Source organism: Camelina sativa, chromosome 6, assembly GCF_000633955.1.
Source record: "Camelina sativa cultivar DH55 chromosome 6, Cs, whole genome shotgun sequence".
Taxonomy (NCBI): domain Eukaryota; kingdom Viridiplantae; phylum Streptophyta; class Magnoliopsida; order Brassicales; family Brassicaceae; genus Camelina; species Camelina sativa.
This window is the reverse complement of record NC_025690.1, coordinates 2,921,792-2,943,723: the sequence shown is the minus strand read 5'-3', so window position 1 is coordinate 2,943,723 and position 21,932 is coordinate 2,921,792. Positions and strand designations below refer to the sequence as shown.

The following is a 21,932-nucleotide window of genomic DNA, read 5'->3' as shown; positions in this document are numbered from 1 at the left end:
TTTTTTTTTTTTTTTTTTTTTTTTTTTTTTTTTTTTTTTTTTTTTTTTTTTTTGTCAAGAACATAGCATACATTCTAAAAGGAAGTGGAGAAAGAATTTCAAATAAGGTCTGTTTGACAATGTTTTTAATATATAAAGCTAATGGTAGAAAAATGTTTAAACTTTAAAGTGTTTTAAAATTTAAAAGATTTCTACTTATTAATAAAAGATTTAAGGAAAAGATTCGTGATGAAATATCCATTGAGAAGTGTGAACTTTGCAATAGAGATGGCCTAAAAGTCGGCCAAGACAACCTACCTCTTGCGTGTAAATAGGGTTTGTTTAGCTAGAAATCAATAAAATAAAAAGAAAAAATTATGTAAGTAACACTACTATCCCAAGAACCTGTACGTTGCAGAAGAAAATCAGAGTAGTCCCGGTTTTCAATGCTCCTTACAGGCTTACACCAACATTGACCCCCAAAATAACTATCCATCATCTTAAGACATGATTAACTCTATCTAGAATTTATCTAAAGAAGCAAGAACCTTAAAAGGTTTAAACTTTAAACATACAACTTCAACAATTTCTTTAACTTGTTGCCTTGTCTCTTTTTTTCTTTTCCCATGTATTTGGTATCTATCTTGTGCATGATTTAAAACTACAATTGTTGCATTAAAATTTGATGTATACGATCCCGTACCCGAGAAACCAGTTTCGTTTAAACTTGCATGTATTTACTTAATCAGACATCTATATATTTACGCCAACTTTATAGATGTTAACGACTACCACTAGATTTTAAATAATAATTTCTAATGAGGAATTTGAGAGGTATCTCTCCTATTGGCTATAGAATTTGTATGATGTTAAATTATTTATGTATCTCAATGAAACTTTCATACTCACATGTCAATGAATGAATATGACTTTGGTCCTCCTCAAAACTCTCCTTCAAACTTGGTCAATACTTGTTAGAGATCCTCTGCAGATCCTCTGCATTATTCTTGGGAGTTCAACTTTATAGGAGTTTAGTCTCGTTTGTAACTTCTCAGTCTTTATATACATTGTAATCTCGATTATAAATCGGCAAGAAAATACAAAGATTTTCATGGTATCAGAGCCAAGTTAATATAACTCTCAAATTTTTTCTCTTCTCTCTTCTCATCTAAAACTCTTTCTTTATTCTTTCATATTTTCTTCAATCTATCTTTTCCCTTCTTCGTCTTTTCAAGGCTGTTCCAACTGAAAGTGCGTTTGGAGTTACCAACATCAAATCGCACATTCCACTGATTCTTGACTTAGATGATCACAACTATGATGCCTGGAGAGAACTCTTTCTCACTCATTATCTCACCTTCGATGTCTTAGGACATGTTGATGGTTCCTCTGCTCCTGCAAACGCTGATGATCAACAATGGCTGAAACGTGATGGACTGGTCAAGTTGTGGATCTATGGAACACTTGCCCAGCCGCTCTTCAAATCATCGTTCAAAACCGGTGGCACTGCAAGAGACATTTGGCTTCGCATCGAAAATCAATTCCGTAACAACAAAGATGCGAGAGTTATGCAGATTGATAATGAGCTGCGAACCATGGAGATAGGCGATCAGTCAATTCTAACTTATTGCCAATCTCTCAAATCGTTGGCAGATCTTCTCTCCAATCTGGATACTCCGGTCAAATGATCGCAATCTAGTGATGTACATGCTGAATGGACTCAATGAAAAATTTGATAACATTATTAATGTTATTAAACATCAGAAGCCGTTTCCATCTATTGACGATGCCAAGTCCATGCTCCAAGAGGAAGAGAGTCGCTTGAAGAAAGCTCACAAGGTCATTGCTTCACACACAGCTCATGCCTCCTCTCCTACAGCTTTGGTCACCACAACCAACACATCCCAAAATCAGCAGAATCAGACTCAACAAAGGAACAACCGTCCATGGCATCGAAAGAATCGCTTCAACAACAAAGGTCGTAACAATTTTCAGCAACAAAACTCTCTCCCTCTGCAACAACAGCGACAATAGTTTCCGACCTGGGGATCATACTGGCCAAATCCATACAATCCTTGGCAGCAACCTCTGTTTGCACCATGGGGACAATACTCTCCAAATGTTCAGAATCGAGGACTGCTAGGACCAGCTCCGAAGTCAACAAGCAACAACAATGCTGAAGCACACAATGCTGACCTGCAGCCGACTCGAGACTTCTCTCAAGCTTTCAACACCATGACCCTTACTGGTACATGGACACCGATGCTACGGCTCATTTAGCCTCCACACCAAGTACTCTCAACTCTGTTTTTAATTTGAACACCACTAAGTCAGTCATTGTTGGTAACGGTTCAACCATTCTTGTCTCTCTTTCTGGTCACACCACCCTTCCCACTTGTTCTCGTCCTCTAACTCTAAAAAATATCCTCATAACTCCAAATATTATCAAAAATCTTATCTCTGTTCAGAGATTTACAACAGACAATGCTTGTTCAGTCGAATGTGACCCATTTGGTTTTCTTGTGAAGGATCTATTCACACGGACACCTCTGCTCCGCAGTGATAGTACTGGAGATCTTTATCCATTTCATCCTTTCAATAAAACAAGCTCTCCCTCTACATGTCTAGCTGTTTCTCCTTCTATATGGCACATGAGGCTCAGTCACACCAACACCGAGACACTCAAATATCTGCTGTCTTCAAATAAATTTGTTTGTAATAAGACTAGCTTACCATCATCTTGTAATGTTTGTCAATTGGGGAAACATGTAAAACTTCTTTTTCATAAATCAAATTCTGTTTCTTCTAAACCATTTGAGCTTATACATTCTGATGTTTGGACCTCCCATGTTCCTAGTCTTGGTGTCCTTCGTTACTATGTCATTTTCCTTGATGATTTTCTCATTTTCTATGGGTGTATCCACTTCGTAGAAAAAGTGAAGTTTTCACAAATTTTTTTCACTTTTCTACCTATGTCAAAACACAGTTCAATACATCCATAAAGTCTTTTCAATGTGACAATGGTGGTGAATACTCAAATGCATATTTCAGTAATCACTTTGACAATAATGGTATTACAATTCGTTTTTCTTGCCCATATACTTCCCAACAGAATGGTAAGTCAGAACGAATGATCAGAACGATCAATAACACCATTCGAACCTTGCTCTTCCAAGCTCAACTTTCACCATCCTTCTGGGCTGAGGCTCTTCATACAACAGTTCATTTGTTGAATATTCTGCCTAGTTCCACCGTTAAATTTCAAACTCCATTTTCCATTATGTTCAAGAAAGAACCAACATATGATCATTTGAGAATTTTTGGTTGCTTATGCTATCCAAACTTAAACAATTCCACCAAACACAAGCTCTCACCAAGATCCTCACCTTGTATCTTTCTTGGTTATCCCCTCCAATATCGAGGATATATATGTCTAGATATCAAAACAAACAAAATCATAATATCAAGGCATGTTATCTTTGATGAATCTATTTTCCCAGCATCGACAAAAGAGAGTCAAATTCACACTGCTTATGACTTTCTTTATCAGGTTGATGAGCCTTCTGCAATTTTCAAAAATATTCTCCAAACAAATATCCAACCTCAAACACCTCCACCACCTCAACCTCTAGTTCCTGCTGTTACTCAAAACAATCCTCCTGATGCGGTCATTGCTCCGGTGTAGCAAGCTCTTTGCCACCCGATGACCACTAGAAGTAAAACAGGAACTAGAAAAACAAAGCAGCCAATCTCCCTTCTCACAACCACAAATATATCACCTCTTCCCAAATCTCACAAACAAGCTTTATCTGATCCTAACTGGAACCCATCAGTGACTGATGAATATGATGCTCAAATTAAAAATATGACCTGGAACTTGGTACCACCACCTAGAGATGCTAACATTGTCAACTATATGTGGTTGTTTAAGCATAAACATGATACAGATGGAAATCTGACCAGATACAAAGCTCGTTTGATAGCCAATGGTAAAACGCAAGAAGAAGGAGTTGACTACTTTGAAACGTTTGCACCGGTAGTGAAACCTGCAACTATTCGGTCAGTACATGTTGCAATAGCAAAAGGTTGGGGCACAAAACAACTTGATGTCAAGAATGCATTCTTGCATGGAAATCTAGAAGAAACAATCTACATGCATCAACCCCCAGGTTTTGTGGATAAGAACAATCCTCATCATGTTTGCAAATTAAACAAGGCTATCTACGGTCTCAAACAAGCTCCAAGGGCTTGGAATGCAAGATTTAAAGGATTTATGTCCAAGATAGGATTCAGTATGAGCAAAAGTGACAATTCTCTATTTGTTTACAAAAAAGGGAATGACATGGCTTACCTCCTCCTATATGTCGATGACATCATTCTTACTGCATCAAGACAGGCGCTGATAGATGATATCACATAGTCACTCAAAGGTGAGTTCCCAATTACAGATGGTGGCAGATTAAGTTACTTTCTTGGTGTAAAAGCAGAGTACAACAAGGCTGGGATGCTCCTCTCTCAGTCGCATTACACAAACGAGATCATAGCAAAGGCAAAGATGCAGGACTGTAAGCCGACCGCTACACCGGTAGATGTCAACTCAAAACTCACCGGTGAATGTGGAGAAAAGATAAAATCCAACAGAGTATCGAAGCTTGGCGGGGGCTCTGCAATATCTCACATTTACAAGGCCTGACATCAGTTATGCAGTCCAGCAAGTGTGCTTGTTTATGCATGATCCTCGATGCCTCATTTTCAGGCATTAAAACGTATTATCCGTTACCTTCAATGGACTCGCAGTCATGGTCTTCAACTATACAGAGGTAACATCGGTTCTCTAATAGCTTATACAGACTCAGATTGGGTAGGGTGCTTGGACACAAGACGGTCAACATCGGGTTCTTGTGTTTATCTAGGAGAGAACTTAATATCCTGGTCCTCCAAACGACAACAAACAATATCTCGTTCTAGCACCGAGTCAGAGTACAAAGGGGTCGCTAATGTTGTAGCTGAAACTTGTTGGATCCGCAATCTCCTACTGGAAATGCACATACCAATTCGAACAGCTACATTGGTCTATTGTGACAATATCAGTGCAGTCTATCTCTCTACCAATCCAGTTCAACATCAGAGAACTAAACATATAGAGATCGATCTTCATTTTGACCGTGAAAAGGTGGATATGGGTCAAGTGAAGATTCTCCATGTTCCTTCATCACTGCAGTTTGCTGATATAGTCACCAAAGGACTTCCGCTACAACATAGATATTAAAAGCAAAAGAGAAAATAGAACTTGCTCGTGTGAGAAAATAGAAAATAGTAAAAAAGATTCTCCAAATCGCATTAAAACTGAATCAAAACCGTTTCTGAATTTGAAACGTTTCATTGGCGGTGGTTTCAAAATGCAATTTTATGGTATATAAAATAGAAAATGCTCGTGTGAGGGAATAATATAGTTTACTCGCTTTCTCTTTCTCTAAGAGAAAACTAAAAGTTTATAGAAACCATTTACCCTAAACTGTTACGGCTATGGCGGCAGCGAAGTTCTCGGTTGACTTGGACTACGAAACATGGGCTCCAAAGACGAAAGCTACACTAACGGAGAAGGACTTTGGGATGTTGTCCAAAACGGAGTCCCACCGGATCCGACGAAGATTCCACAAGTAGCGGCGACGATTCAACCGGAAGAACTTTCGAAATGGAGAGATCTCGTGGTGAAAGACACGAAAGCCCTCCAGGTATTGCAATCTTCTCTTCCAAAATCGGCTTTTAAGAAGACTCTCTCTGCTTCTTCTGCCAAAGATGTTTGGGATCTGCTCAAAGGTAACCATGAGAGGGATACTAAGTATATTAGAGAAGGAGTTCGAACAACTTAGTATGGTCGAAGGAGAAACACTTGAACTATACTTAGATAGAGTTGAGAAAGTCCTTGAACAGTTTCGTCGTTTGAACATTGAGAAATCTAAGTATGAGGTTAACAAAAAGTTCTTGAGTTCGCTAGCGAGGCCGTATAGTGTCGTAGCTCCGATTCCGGAAGAGAACATGGAAGTGATGGAGAACATGCCTCTTGAAAGTCTTGTTGAGTTTTTTGATATATATGATTCTGTTGCTGAGGAGTTTGTTCTTCTAATGTTGAAAGATATGTGTCTTAATAACTCGAAGCCTGTTCGTAAGTGGTGTGACTTGTGCAAGAAGAACAACCACAACCTAGAAGAGTGTTATTTCAACTCTAGGGCGAGGTCGGGGAGAGGTAAGCCGAGGAAAGGCGAGTGCTTTCAATGTGGAGAACGAGGTCACTATGCAAGTGATTGCAAGAGAAAGATTCAGCAAGAACAAGTGGCCGCCACAGAAGCTGACAAGGAAGAAGAAGAAATCAGAGCTGATTACCTTATGATAGCAGAGGACGACGTTTTCTCTGGTAGATTCAGTTATGATGAGGATATGTGGATGATATACGCTAATGGTACCACGAATCATATGACTCCGTATGAGAAGTACTTCACCACTTTAGACAGAAGAGACAAGGCTAAGGTTGGATTGGCAAACGGGAAGGTTCTCAAGGTTGAAGGAAGTGGAGATGTGAAGATCATGATGAAGGATGGGAAGAAGAAGACGATCAAGAATGTGCTTTACGTTCCCGAGTTGAACAGAAACGTGCTGAGTATTGATCTGATGCTAGCAAGAGGCTATTCGACAATAACAAAACCGAACGAATGTATTTTTCTCGATCGGACTGGGGCAGTGTTTGGGGATACTGTGTGGGACGAGAGAGGACCTGCTCTTCGTTTGAAGGTGATTGAAGGTAATCTCACCTCTTAATGAGCCTACTCTGTTCACTTTGGTAGTGAACCTAACTCGTATTGGTGGACGTATTCAAGTTTGGTGTTATTCTGTTTTCAGTTTGTTCATTTTAATTCATATTCTGGTAGTGTAGTCTGAATTATAATCTTTGTGGTCTTTTTTAATCTTGGACGGCTTTTGGCATTAATGTTTGTTTACAAAAACCTATATTTGTTTATTCACTATGCAATGCTTTTGTTAAGTTTTGTTAATGGTTCAAACGTGGACTAATTCTAGATAAAACCAAAATAGATTGTGGTTAATTGTAAATTTCTAATCACAATTATAAACCATCAACAGAACTCACTCGAATTGTAAATTGGACTACTTTAGTAGGGTTTGTGGTAGTGTGTCACAGTCACTAATTATATAAATAGAAAAGTGTTGGTGTGAGGCGAATTGTTTATTCGCTGTCCCCCAAATCGTGACATTTAATCACTTGCTAGCTATGACGGCGACGAAGATACAAGACGCTGTTTCCGATGACCTCAACTACGAAACCTGGGCTCCGATCGTGAAAGCTACACTAACGGAGAAAGGACTTTGGGATGTCGTCGAAAACAGAATCCCGCCAGATCCAACGAAGAATCCAGAGCTAGCGGCGAAGATTCAACCGGAAGAGCTTTCGAAATGGAGAGATCTCGCCGTGAAAGACATGAGAGCGCTCCAGATCTTGCAATCTTCACTCACAGACTCAGTTTTCAAGAAGACTCTCTCGGCTTCGTCGGCCAAAGATGTTTGGGATCTGCTCGATAAAGGTAACGAACTTATTAGGTTAGAGAAGCAATTCGAACAACTTAGTATGGATAAAGAAGAAACGCTTGATTCCTACTTAGATAGGGTTATGGATCTCGTCCAAGAGTCGCGTGATTTGGAAAATGAGATAGCTGATTATGAGGTTATCACCAAGGTTTTAGGCTCGCTCTCAACTTCGTTTGTCTCCGTTGCTCCGCTCATGAAGAGATACATAAATCTGAAGAAGACGAGTCTTAACGATTTTCTCGAGTTTTTCTATCAGTGTGGATCGTTACCAGGGAAAGCCGTCGGCCAAATGTTGAAAGATTCGTTTGAGTCGAAGCAGTCTAAACAGAGAAGAGGTGATGAGGACGGAGGAGGAGAAGAAGTCGAAGATGAGTATCTCTTGTTCTCGTTGACTGTAGGAGATTTCAAGTATGATGAGGATATGTGGATGATACACACCACTACAGTTGATGTCCAGATCGGTACAATTAGAGAGTTTTAGTTCGGTGTTTGGAGATTCGAAGTTCTCTTTTATATATGAATAAGTCGGGTTACAAGTAATAACTACGAGCTATAAAACGACGAGAAGGAAACAATTATCAAGCTGAGAGCTCGTCGAATCAGTACTGCTAGAACCTGTTCTCTTGTACGAATTCCTTCCCCGTTTTTCGTATCCTTTCACCGTACGTTGTATATTCACTATTTATTGATTCCTGTGTCGGTTCATCATCTGAAAAGACCAAAATACCCTGCTCGACCTATTAATTTCCTTGGGCCTTTTCTAGACTGAGCCTGTTGTTGGGATGAAATCCACCCCTAACAGTATTCTCCCCCATTTTCAGTTCGTAGTTATGCGAAGAACTTTGTGTCCTCCAGTGATTCTCCGGCTGTCGCATAAGCTTCGAACCTTTGTCTTTAACGACGAGTTGATCCGAGGTCGGCGTTCCTTTGTCTTCAACGACGAGATGACACGCGATGGTCGCCGACGAGCTGATTCGAGGTCGGCAAATGACGATACTTGAAGGGTTTGCAGACAAATATCGGGAAATTGGAGAGTCCCGCGTGGGCTTTCCCGTTTTCCGAAAAACACGGTCGCATCGTCACGCGTTTATATTGACGCGCGTGACATCCGAAAGTTGTAATGTCACTTCGATCTTCGAGTTGTAATGATGATTTCTTCAGGAATCTTCCCTTCAACCCTATAAATACTCCCCCATTCCTCATTTTGGCTTCATTTTTCTCCATTGGTCGTTTCCTCAGCCCGTCGTCTCAGGTACTCTCTTCTATCGTCTTCTAGCTCGTCTATTATTGTTTTTCTTGAGACTATGGCCTCCCCCCGGTCCACTTTGTCTGATTCTTCGGCGACGAGCCATCTTCGTCAGAACACCTTGCCTGATTCTAGTGGTTCGACTAGATTGGATCGTCGTATAGCGAGATCTCCGACGAATAACGACGTTTCCTCGGGATCGTCGTCTGACTCTGACGCAACATATTTGGCCAAACTCCACCGTCGCATCTTTTCCGACGCGACAGTTCTGAGCTCGTCAGCCCTTCCATGCCAGATCCCTTCTCTCATCAAAGAAGATTTTGACGAGCCTATCGTTCCGACAAGTCGCATCATCGAGCACCGATCTCACCCATCGGCTGCCGACCCCTCTGGAACTAAAACGTCTGCTCTCTCTTTTGTTCCCTCATCTTCTTCAAAGCGCGACTCGGCCTGCGTGTCGGTTCAGATCGGCAAAATCATGGTCGATCTGGTTATTATTATCCCCGGGCGTGAGCAGCGTCCTTGGGATGTTCCCGAAGGGTTTATCTGTCTTTCGGAGAAGCTCTTCACAGAGTGTGGCGTTACTTTTCCCCTTCCCTCTTTTTTGATGTCGTATTTTGCTAAGCGCAAAATGGTGATTTTTCAGTTCGCTCCGGCTATGTTCCGGAACGCGGTAGGTATCTTGATCCTGGCAAAGAGAGCGGGGGTTCGGCTTTCGGTCGATCATTCCGAAGAACTGACAACGTCTGACAAAATCAAGAAACTTGGAGTTTATTATGTCAGTTCGCGACCCCCTCTGCTTGTTGAAGGGGCGAAAGGGAAGAGCCACAACTGGGAAGGATCTTATTTTTTCTTAAAAGTGGTTCTGGGGGTCGTCGAGGATCCTGCGATCCCTTTATTTTCTGGGTGGAACCTTTCACCTCGTAGTTCATCTTTCTTTGTCAATTGTTTTCGTCCTTCATATTTTTTGTCACTTACCCCGTTCGCTTCTTTGCAGTTGTCATACCGCGGTGCTTTCTTCCGTATCCTCCTGCGTTTCGAGTTGATATTGAAGCGATACGTGCAGTGGGTCCGTATATTTGGCCAAGCGCTTTACAGAGGAAAGGAGGTTGTCCTAGAAAACAACAAGCTCCTCGACCGACAGGTAAGTCGCACTTTTTTTTTTTTTGGGTTCATTGACGACCTCTTTCCCCTCTTTTTTTTTAAACAACTTGATTTTTGTGCAGCTAACACGATGGGGAGACTTAACTTGGATGTTCCCAATGTGTCGGCTCGCTATCGTCAAGCATCCAGTCCGCCTGCACCTTCTCCACCTCCTCGTCTTGAGGTCCAACCCGAGACTCGTCCTTCTGGGTTTGACTCGTCGCGAAGATCTCCTCCAGCTTCACGCGATTCGCGTGTGGCTGAGATTCGAGCTGGCAAAAGGCCGGTGCCGTGCTCATCTCCCCTCCCACCGAATCTCCTAGCTCTTCCCGCAGGAGCTGATTCCCAAGGGGAAAAGCCTGCGGGTGACTCCAGCCGTCGGAAGGAGCACTCCTCGCAGAAGAGGACAGATCGATGTCTAGATCGATCGGATCCGTCGAAGCGGTAGAGGACCGCGGATTATTGGTGGGATTTTTCGCACACGTCGGTGACCCGGGCTTTCCCAAATGACTCGGAGGCATGCACTCAGCTGTTTCGCAAGATCCATTTTGGGCCAGGTCGTCTGATACCGATCGAGAGGATGAAGGAGGGCGACAAGATCATTGATGTGGCGAATACCACCTTCGAGATTCGCAGTTCATCAATTGATTTTATTACTATTTTTTACTTAAGTTCCCGTTTATGATTCATGGTTGTTTCAGCTCATAGGTCGCATCAACTGTCTTGCATTTGGCTACGAGAGGCGTGTGTACGACCTGGAGTCTGCTGTTTCTTTGGTGCCTTCAGGTCCCTCAGTCGAGCAATTCAAAAAGCTCAAAGCTCAGCTCGAAGAGACGTATCGTTCGAACTAGAGGTTGAACAGCAAAATTTCCGAGTTGGTGCTTCAGCGAGATGCGGCAAATTCTGGACATGCTGCCCTCGTGTCGAAGCTCAACATGGCAGAAGCATCCTGTGCCCAACTTCGGAGTGCTCTGGACGCCGAGACGACGAGGCTTAGGGCTCGTCGTCGTAGCTTCGGTCGGTATCAGAAGATAATGGCTTATCGTAGAGTTGCCGATCGTGCCCAGAAGATTTTGGATTGGCACAAGGCTCAAGCGGAAGCTATTGAAGCGTCTCGCCCAAAGTTGCTCGAGTACAATCAGGCCTTGGGGAATGCTCAGATGCTTGAGGCTTTGGTTGCCGATGGCCAGATCTCTCTTCTGGCTGATGGAGTACAAGAGAGGATTGCTACTGTGGCGGCCGAGCTAAAGGCTTTCGACATTTCCTCCATTTTTGCCGAGGACGAAGGAGGCGTGGATAACAGGTCGGAGCGTGCGTTCAGTGAGGGTGGGCAAGCCGAAGAAAAAAATGCCGTTCCTCCGACACCAGCTCGCTCGATGGATGGTGATGCTCCTCCTGTGCCAAATGATTCGACGGTCGCTCCGTCGGTTGAGCCAAATGTTCCGGGGGTCGGCGACAACTCCCCCGTGGGTGGTCTCGTCGCTACTTGAATTTTTTCTTTTTTTTGACTGAACCTCTCTTTTGAACTTATTCCCGTGATGTAGCGGAAGTTGGGCCGATACGGCATTGTTGTTTTCTTTTGTTGGAACTTGGTTGGTTATTTTTTTTTTTTTGCATTGAAGACCTTCTTTTACCATAGACTTCTTATTTCTGCTTAGCTCGTACCGACCTCTTGCCTCTAAAATTTCTTCATGCTATTTCTTTAAAAGTGCGAACCTTTCTCGTGTCGCGTTCATATAATTCAGGCTCTTACTTGGGATCGACCGAGATCGTTGCGTCGCTTTGCAAAAGCAAGGTCGTTGGAGGAAAGCGTTATTTCTTTTCCCTTTGGTTGGGATCGGCTTACCCATGAATGTGTGAGTAACGATTCGGCTTTTTTTTTTTTCATATCAGTGCGATATGCGATGGTCGGTTTACCCATGAATGTGCGAGTAGCGATGCGCCTTTTTTTTTTATATCAGTGCGACACGCGATGGTCAGCTTACCCATGAATGTGCGAGTAGCAACTCGGCGTTTTTGTATATAGGTGCGGCACGCGGTGGTCGGATTACCCATGAATGTGCGAGTAGCAACTCGGCATTTTTGTATATAGGTGCGACACGCGATGGTCGGCTTACCCATGAATGTGCGAATAGCGACTCGGCTTTTTTATTATCAGTGCGACACGCGATGGTCAGCTTACCCATGAATGTGTGAGTAACCAACTTGGTTTAATTATTCAGATGCGTAAGTTCGGACCAATTTTTTTTTTTTTTTTTTTTTTTTTTTTTTTTTTTAGTATGTCAATGTTGTTTTTGTTTTCCACCTTGGACCAACTATAAGGATTGAGATGTAGAAGATCTCCATTTTTCTTTTTTGGATTGAAATTGAATGGACCTGCAATAGTATTGAACAATTCAATATAGTTAATATATGGAATTGAAACCACACTTGGACCCTATATCTCTAGTTATATATCTCTCTTTCAACACAAGAGAAGCTATGTAAAGCTTACCATGCTCGTAGACAAATCCGTCCATGCTAGAGCAACCTGGACCACCATTAAGCCAAAGCACAACTGGATCTGTTGAAGCATTTCTCTCTGATTCCACAAAGTAATACCATAGGTTCTTACTACGTTCTTTATCTATTGCCACATACCTTAGATCACACACAACATTTTATAAGAAATGANTTCTTTTAGTTTTTTTTTTTTTTTTTTTTTTTTTTTTTTTTGGTAACGCATGGGGTCATTTAATAGATGTGTTTTCCAAGGGGCGCAATTTATTGCATCTCCTCTATTTGTTTAGGGAAAACACGTTGCAATGCCTGTAACGACGAGGTCGGCTTGGTTGAGGGGGGGCGCGGGAACAGCTCGCTGTTCGATCAGAAGATGTGATTCGTTCGGAACTGGAGTATTATCATGCCCGAATTCAACGGCTGTGAAATTATGTCGTGGCGAGTCGTCGACAGCTCGAGCGTCTTTTACAGTTTTGTCGTGTAAGTGGGATTGTGGAGCATCTCGAGGTTCTGATCGATGAGGGGCTGTTCGTACCCAAATGGAGATGGGACCGACTACTCGAGGAGCGTTCTCGTTGCAAGGCGTTACTGAACGAAGCGGTGGTTCCCGATCTTGAGGAGGGCAACCTTGGACCCATTGCTACTAGGGTTGACGTGTTGCAGCAGTACATTAATCAGCTTGAGAGTACCGATCACTTCTTCTGCGAGAGTAGTCGTGTTGAGGGGGCCTGCGCCTACCTCGAGAAGATGGTCTCCAGGGGTGTTGCCGTCCCAATGGACAGGCTGGAAGAGTTGACGGATTCATGTCGCATCTTGCAAACGACCATTGGCGGCCTGCATTTTGACGAACCTTCGAATGCCGACCTGGGGATTTAGTAGCGCGGCCTTATCCGGGGTGCTTGACAGCGGCGATCCCAATTTCTTATTGCTCCGCAGAACTCCGCAGTTAAGCGTGCTTGGGCAAGAGTAGTACTAGGATGGGTGACCTTCCGGGAAGTCCTCATGTTGCATCCCTCCCTCTTTTTTGCTCCGGCTGATGATCTGTGCGCGGTCGTTTTTCATGATTGTCGTTGTTTAACGTCTCTGCCTCGTCGCCGCTCTGGTCATCGAGTGCTTTGGAATCTTTTACAAACTTCCGGGCGATATTTTCAGCTTGCTTGGAATCAGTTTTTCCGGGTTGGGTCGTCTTGCTTCTATCAGACTCGACAATTATTGCACCCTTTTTGTACCGCTCCATCAGGATCGTTTGGAGGTAACGACACTCCTCGATTGAATGTGTGTTACTCTGATGGTAGTCGCAGTATTGAGCTGCACTACTATCACCTTTTTCCTTTCTGATATACTTATTTTCGCCGATTGCGAAGGTTCGGCGAGTTCGGTCTGGGTTTCAGGAGAAGTGCTGGCGTGGCTTGACCTGTTCAACCTTTGGAGCTGCGACCGTCGGTGGCTTGGCTGCGACGCTTGTTTCTGTGGCATGCTTCTTTGCGTTGACCACCTCTTCTTCTTCGACTTCTATATGCTTCGCAGCTCGCAGTAATGCGTTGGCTATGGTTTCGACATGGGTCAAGGACAGCTCTTTTTTAAACCGGGTTTCGTACCACAACGCGTTTTTGAATGCGACGATAGCAGCGGTGTTTGGAATCGAGACGTTAACGACGACTTCCTTAAAACGGCCAATGAAAGATCGGAGTGATTCGTTTCGCCCTTGGGTTAGTGCGTCTAGGTCGGCATGGGAGTTCTTGTTTTCCATCAAAACGGAAAACTGCTTTAAAAACTCTGTTATCAGTTCCTTGATACTATCAATCGACCTGGATGGGAGCCGCGAAAACCAACTCAACGCTGCCCCGGTCAAGTGCTCGGCAAAGACTTGGCATGCTCCAACATCGTATTCTGTTGGGCTGAACTGCATAGGGCCGAGTGCTACCCCGAAAGTGAGCAGAAAGTCTCGGGGGCCGGCTGTCCCGTCGTAGTAACCTAGCCTTGGCTTGACCGCTCGCTTTACTGGTGTGGTTGCAAGCCTTATCGAGAATGGGGTTCGCTGAGTTGCCTCGAGCATGAGATCTACCTCTGGTGTTCTACTCGTCGCTTTATGAAATATAGTCTCCATTTCTTGCATTTTTTCCCTAATTTGCTTCAGCTCGGCATCCTTGGCGTTGTCGCTCTGTTCAACGATACGCGGGTTAGGGTCGCGCTCGGGTCCGCCAGTTCCTGCAGACGGCCTTGGCATCATTCCTGCCGAGAAAAGATTCGTCAAACCTTGACGGATGGCCTGGAGATGGTTGATTTCCTCCTGGGATCCGTCATGTGTTGTGGTTAATGCGTCCAATCGAGTGTTGGTTCGCTGTTCCTGTTGGTTGAGGCGTGCTAAGATCCCGCGGAATAGCTCGTCTATGTTTGAGACGGGCTGGTTATTGATTAGGGCGAGTTGCGCTGGGTTCAGAATCGGTTCTATGATCGTCGGGCTCGCTAGATTGCTTGCGATGACGAACGCTTCTGGACTCTCTGCTGTAGCAGCCTTTCTTGGAGCTTCTGGGGTCGGGAGGACCGCCTGTCCTACTTGATCCGCTGCCGGGGTTGTTGTTCCCCCTGATGATCCGGCTTCCTTGCTCCCTTCCTTTGTGGCTATGGTCATCTCGCGTATCTGTTGTAGGTCCGTTTTTCAAACTTTCAAAGAGAATCTCGACTTGGCTCCCCCTATCTGGTGCGCCAAATTGTTGATGTACAGATCGGTACAATTAGAGAGTTTTAGTTCGGTGTTTGGAGGGTCGAAATTCTCTTTTATATATGAATAAGTCAGGCTACAAGTAATAACTACGAGCTATAAAACGATGAGAAGGAAACAATTATCAAGCTGAGAGCTCGTCGAATCGGTACTGCGAGAACCTGTTCTCTTGAACGAATTCCTTCTTCGTTTTTTGTGTCCTTTCACCGTACGCTGTATATTCACTATTTATAGATTCCTGTGTCGGTTCATCATCTGAAAAGACCAAAATACCCTGCTCGACCTATTAATTTCCTTGGGCCTTTTCTAGATTGGGCCTGTTGTTGGGGTGAAATCCACCCCTAACAATTACCACGAATCACATGACTCCACATTTGAGGTTTTTCACCACTCTGGACAGAACTCACAGGGCGAGGGTGAAACTTGCCATTGCCGGCTTCACCATGGCAGAAGGGAGAGGAGATGTCAAGATCATGACCAAGAAAGGGGTGAAGACGATCAAGAATGTGCTTTATGTTCCCAAGATGGTCATGAACGCCTTGAGTGTTCCTCAGCTGACATCAATAGGCTATTCAGCGATCATGGAAGGAGACGGAAACGTGATGAAGTTCATTATTAAGGATCCGAATAGGAAACTACTTGGGGAAGCCATTGCGGAAGAGAGAGGGTTTTTTCTGCGTTTCCAAGTGATTGAAGGTAATCTCACCACCACTTAGTTGTTCACTTTTGTGTAAAATCTGGTAGTAGTAGACTTAACAACTCGTAACGTTGTAAGGTGGACATGTCTTTTATGTGGTTTGTGTTTGTTTCGTTTGTTCGTTTAACCCATCCTGGGTTCGTCTGGTATTTTTACCTATCTAGGACGGCTTGGCATTGATGTTACTTTCAAAAACTATTATGTAAGTTTTTGTCAAGTTTTGTTGCATTCATCTTGCTTTGATTAATTTCCAAAAAAAAAAACCATCACCAACTCTTCTTCTTGATCAACCATTGCTGTGGAGAGACGTACTTAACCGGATAAACCAACCTAAATTAAACCAGACTTGACCAAAATTAATTGATTTCTCTTAACAATAACTTATCCCGATTACATATCGAAACCAGAACCGATTCTAGCATTTTGAAGGAACTAAGCCGAATTAGACCGAAGTCTCTAATTGCGTTAAACCGAACCACGAAGATAACCAAAACCGAGCCGGTGCTCATGTGGTGAATTAGGGTTTACGGTTTATGTCTTATGTCATCGTGTAGAAAACTTTATTCGCTTTCCTTGTTCCAAGAGAGAATAGAATATACAGAGAGAGAATAAAGGGGTTTCTTGCGGCGATGGCGGCGGCGAATAAAGAAAACGCAGTTTCCGATGACCTGAACTACGATGATTGGGCTCCGACGGTGAAAAAAAGACTAGTGCAGAGTGGACTTTGGAATGTCGTTGCTAACGGAGTCCCTCCAGATCCAAAAGAGTTTCCAGAGTTATCGGAGACTATGAAGGTCGAAGAACTTGCACAATGGCGAAACCGTGCGATAAAAGACCAGAAAGCGCTAAAGATACTGCAATCTTCTCTCCCAGATTCCGTTTTCAGGAAGACTTTCTCGGTTGCTTCTTCGGCCAAGGGTCTTTGGGATATGCTCAAAATCAGTAACGACGAAGCCAAGAGTCCTAAGTTAGAGAAGACATTCAAAGATCTCACAATGTATGACGGAGAGCCGATGGATTTGTACTTGAACAGAGTGATGGATGTCGTCGACGAGTTTCGCCGTTGGGGGAATCCGAAATCGGATGATGAAGTTATCACGAAGCTCTTGACCTCGCTTGCTTGGCCATACGATGAGGCTTTTCCTGTGGTTGATGAGATCATGAGTCTCCCTGATATGACTCTTGAAGATCTGATCTGGGTTTTGGAGATGTTTGGAGATCGTCCTGTGGAGTATACGATTACAGAGTTGAAGAAGTTGTACACAAGTCTTGAGAAAGAAAAGTCTGAGCAGATGTGGTGTGGTTTGGCAAGAAGTACGATCACAACCAACAAGACTGTTATCCATGTGGTGGAGTTAGAGAGCAATGCCATCAATGTGGAGAAAGAGGGCACATTGCGAGAGATTGCAAGAGAAAGAACGAAAAGCCTGAACATCTGGTGTTAACGGCGACGGCAGGAGATATCACTTTCGATGAGGATATGTGGATGGTATACACCGCTGATACGGACCACACGACTCCGTATCTGAAGTATTTCACAAGTCTAGACAGAACGTAGACTTGTGAGAAGTATTTTACACTCCACTAAGAATCTTTGCCAGATAGAAGATAGAGAGACGAAGAAGCTTTATCAAAGCGAAGGGGGTATGAAGCATAAAGGAATGAAGAAGAAGAGTTATAACAGAATTGTAAGAGTATAAAATAGAGGAGATAGAGAGACGAAAAAGCTTTATCCAATTAAGTGTGAATCATGGTAAAGTGTAACAGACTGGTGCGAGTTTGTTTGTGTTCAAGGACTCCTCCCTGTTCATGGTCAATTGGTGAATGCACCATTGACGAGAGATCAAGGTCGAGAGTGAGCTCTACGATTGATCGTGTAACCTGTATTCTTAGTCAATATAGAGTTGACTTCTTATCAAGTTACAAAATAATTCACTACAGTGGAGTGTTAAAGGAAACAAGAGAAAGAGAGAGAGAGATAGAGAGAGTAGATGCGTACACAATGAGAACGAGAGACTCAAATATACACATAGCCACAAAGGCAGACCTCAACAAGTTATAACCAACAAACTCTGACCATGAACTCTTGAATCCTTCTCCGGTTGCGATCTTTGTACCAGACCATAAACCAACTCATTTAACTTTGTATTATTGAAAATTTATAATCAACAGAAACCATATAGGAAGGTCATGGAGCCAGACATGAGAGATTCATGAAAGAAGAAGAAGAAGAAGAAGAAGAGGTAGAGAGAATGATCAAGCAGCTTTGAGGAACTTCAAGGTCTCGTCGATGTGTTTCTCAGGCTGGAACTGGTTGTTGTAGATGAGCTGAACAACACCGTTTTTGTCAAGAACGTAAGTCTGTCTCCCTGGCAATGCTCCAAACAAGTCTCCAGGCACGCCCCAATCTTTTCTCACCTTATTTCCTTCGTCACTCAACAATATGTACGGTAGTTTGTATTTGCTCGCAAACGCCTGTTCAAAGTCCCACACCCTCATTAAAACCCCGGGAAGTGAAATGGGGTCTATTAAAAAAATCAAGAGATTTTGATGTTGTGTACCTTGTGAGAAGCAGAGTCATCACCACTTATGCCAATGACCTCTGCACCGGCCTTCTTGAATTTCTCATAAGAGTCTCTGAACGCACAAGCCTGTTGCATACATATAAAATCAATTACGTTTAACAACACCAAACAAGCACAATGAATGCGGAAAAAGAGACACGTAAGTGAAAATTAAAAGACCTGTTTGGTGCAGCCAGGGGTTTCATCTGCAGGGTAGAAGTAGAGAACAACAGGCTTCCCTTTGTACTTTTTGAGGCTCACCGGCTTTCCGTTCTGATCCTTTAACGTGAAGTCTGGTGCAGCCTGTCCCTTGTTAACCTGCTGTCCACAAAACATCACAAAGAGAAGACTTAAAAGAGAGTTAAAAAATGTCCCTTGTTAACCTGCTGTGAGTTGAAGTCAAATGTGTCTTTGATGAGTATAAAATAGAAAAATGAATACATATTCAGGAGCATTATGGCATTGGCTTGATTTAAGGTATGTTGTGAAGATGTAAAGTTTCTAGAACAAACACAAATTACAAGTTTCTCTGCACTTACATCGAGAGCAAGCAACATTCCTGAATCTATCATCATAACATTCAAATTCAGACCCAAAAATACTCTTGTAGTGTTTTCAACCACAAATAGGTTTCAGTTTACATCTAAAGAATCTCTTTTCAGTAGCATGCAGAACCGAGAATTTTGATTTATATAATCGTACAGTAACCACTTAAATCACACACATAGCATATAAAAGAGAATTCCAAGAACTATAGTTATTAGCCTAATTGTAGCAAACAATCTATTATCAATGCAAGATTAACGAAATGTACCTTGGCAAAGATTGAGCATTTGAGAGAAGATGAAGAGAGTGGAGAGAGATAAGAGGAGTGGGAGAGTCTGGAGCCAAAGAAGTTAGATTCTGAAGATTTGGTTGGAACTGAGAATTGGGTTTTGGTCACAAGGGTCTTTCTCTGAGGGACAGGAGAGTGAAATGTGTTGCGGTTACAGAAAGTGAAAGAGGAAGAACAAGCAGCCATTTTTTCTTATTCTACCTGAACGGACGTCTCTCACCCACTTTTGAAGTGCAAAACAAGAAGATGAAAGATAGAGAAACATCATCACACACCACAGTCCACAGAGATAAGATTTTTCTCTCTCCCCTGTGAAACGAGAGGCCCACACCACAACACCACAGCATCACATACTACGGCGCCGTTTTAGAAACAAATGTAAAAACAAAAGTGACTATAGTTGTCTTCTTCTGCTTTTCATTAATCATCGCTCTTAACACATAGCTCTCTTCTCAAATGTTTAAAGTATTGCCGTAACAAAACCTTATCAAAGACCCAAATTACCTATTATAGTATTTATAGTATTGCAGCCCCACAATAGCCCACGATAGAAGGTGAATCGGTGAGGCACACAGAGTCACATAAACAATACTAGATTACTACTAGTGTTTTTATATCTGAGCAACCAATTTAAAAACTTTTGCTGCACGGTCTCATCAACTCTCTGCTTAAAGAGTGATTATTTAAGAGGAGGAGACTCTGGTCTCTATAAAGATGATGAAGACGAAAAACATAGTTGATGCAGCGCATAACGCGTCGTCAATAGTAGATCTTCCGGAGGATTTGCTGGTAAAGACACTCTACAGGTTTCCGGAGGCTTGTCTGGCACGACTCCGATGTACCTCAAAAGGATGGAACGTTCTTATAAAAAAAGATAAGAGACTTGCCAAGTCTCAGATCATCATATTGATTGGTTTTAGGGTTTATTTAGCGAGCATTGATCTCAATGGAGTTCACAGCGACAACAACGTTGTAAGGTTAACAAGTCAATTAAGTCTCAAAGATCCTCTTTCTACTTCTCCTAAAGAAGTCGATATAAGCGAAGTATTTCACTGCGACGGCTTATTGCTATGCACCACCAAGGACGATAGACTTGTGCTTTGGAATCCATGTTCACGTGAAACCAGATGGATGAACAACCCCGTAGGTCATTCCTTCAAGAAATCTAATTACTACGCTCTCGGTAAATCCTCCTCCTCCAACAAGTACAAAATCTTGAGGATTCGTCAATATGGAAATGGTATACTTGAAAAATGCCTAGTTGAGTACGAAATCTATGACTTTACCTCTGATTCTTGGAGGATTGTGGGTGAGACTAGCGACTGGTCCATTCACTGGTTGAACCATCGTGGCATATCTGTGAACAGAAATACTTACTGGCTTGCCTCCAGTCATATTCGAGGCTCCCGTCATATTCCAGACTCGCAAAAGGATATCTTACTGAGTTTTGATTTCTCGACAGAGAGATTCCAAAGTGCGTCTCTTCCAGTTGATGATTTTTCTTATGTACCTATGGCTTTATCAGTTACTAGACAAGAGCAAAGACTTTGTCTGTTAGCTATGAGAGATGTACGTGGGCTATACGATACACATGTATGGATGGCAACTAAGATTGAGAGTAGCGGAGCCATGTCATGGAGCAAGTTCCTAACAGTGAAACAATCTTTTTATAGCCAGTTTCTTATATTATGTAGTGGGATGAATTTCTTGGCCGATCGGGAGAATAACATGTTACTGTGTCCCTGTAAACAACAGAACTCAAACAGCTTCTTACACATTGTCGGAAAGGATAAACACATGGGAGTGGATCATCATGATGCAGGATCTAAATGCTTACTCGTCTGTTATGTTCCAACTTTAGCTCAAATCCCACAAGGTTCTTAATTAGGTCAGGCGCAAGGAAAGCACTAATCACATGACTTGTAATATTGTGACACCAGTTTATGCATTAATTATATATATATATATATATATCCATGGTGTTCGTGATATTTGATTAAAGTTACAGTTTGCTACTCTATAATTATAGTAATGTTGGTTTTGTTTTGCTAAACGATCGAGCATACATTTGTCTTGATCATCAAAAGTTATTCTGATGTCGTTTATATAAACCATCAAGACCAGTGGACGACGCTTATGTTTGTCAACTGTGATAGATGTTGAATGATCCTAAAACTTAGACATCCTAGCTTTTGTTCTAGAATTACAGATTGAGCTTCATGCCCATTTGATACACATTGTCACTTATTTTACAATATTGTTATCCATTGGCCATTAAATTGAAGCATGTAGACATCACTGAATACCACCAAAGTGAAGGAAAGGGACACACACACAACGTTCATTAAACAGCAACACTGATGGAATTACAACAATGGAAGAGGAGTCACTTAAACAGGTAGTCCATTGGATACCTACCTCCAAACGACGTGAGCATTTGAAGATGACAGGAGATCCTAGTTTACCAATGAAATCACCTTCTTCAAAAACGGTCATCATGCTCAACAGTCACAAATGTGAACAGTCAAATAGATGTATGTATGAAACTATGAAGGGATAGCTTAGATCTTTTTGTACTTGACTTTTCTCTGATCTATTTCCTTTTTCCTATTAGAACTTAGAACGGTTTCCATACTTAGGTCCTTCAT

At 42.5% G+C, this 21,932-nt stretch overlaps 4 protein-coding genes across 5 annotated transcripts; 3 read left to right on the top strand and 1 right to left on the bottom strand.

Moving 5' to 3' along the window:
• On the top strand, positions 895-2,013 carry LOC104793902. Its single transcript, XM_010520323.1, has 3 exons — positions 895-942; positions 1,215-1,658; positions 1,744-2,013. Exons 1-3 carry the CDS (start codon positions 895-897, stop codon positions 2,011-2,013), a joined length of 762 nt encoding a protein of 253 aa, XP_010518625.1.
• LOC104790231 lies at positions 7,127-10,432 on the top strand. Its single transcript, XM_010515937.2, has 3 exons — positions 7,127-7,574; positions 9,822-9,968; positions 10,051-10,432. Exons 1-3 carry the CDS (start codon positions 7,265-7,267, stop codon positions 10,413-10,415), a joined length of 822 nt encoding a protein of 273 aa, XP_010514239.1. The 5' UTR covers positions 7,127-7,264; the 3' UTR covers positions 10,416-10,432.
• Positions 17,965-19,558, bottom strand: LOC104790230 (peroxiredoxin Q, chloroplastic). Of its 2 annotated transcripts, none has more exons than XM_010515936.2 (4): positions 19,264-19,558; positions 18,630-18,767; positions 18,447-18,536; positions 17,965-18,360 (listed from the first exon to the last, which is right to left on the bottom strand). In XM_010515936.2, exons 1-4 carry the CDS (start codon positions 19,468-19,470, stop codon positions 18,142-18,144), a joined length of 654 nt encoding a protein of 217 aa, XP_010514238.1. In that variant the 5' UTR covers positions 19,471-19,558; the 3' UTR covers positions 17,965-18,141. The 2 variants fall into 2 exon arrangements, with proteins under 2 accessions (XP_010514238.1, XP_010514237.1); XM_010515935.2 differs by having other exon boundaries at positions 18,630-18,770; positions 19,264-19,545.
• Positions 19,999-21,168, top strand: LOC104793900 (putative F-box protein At4g10190). Its single transcript, XM_010520322.1, has one exon. The coding sequence runs from the start codon at positions 19,999-20,001 to the stop codon at positions 21,166-21,168; it is 1,170 nt and encodes a 389-aa protein (XP_010518624.1).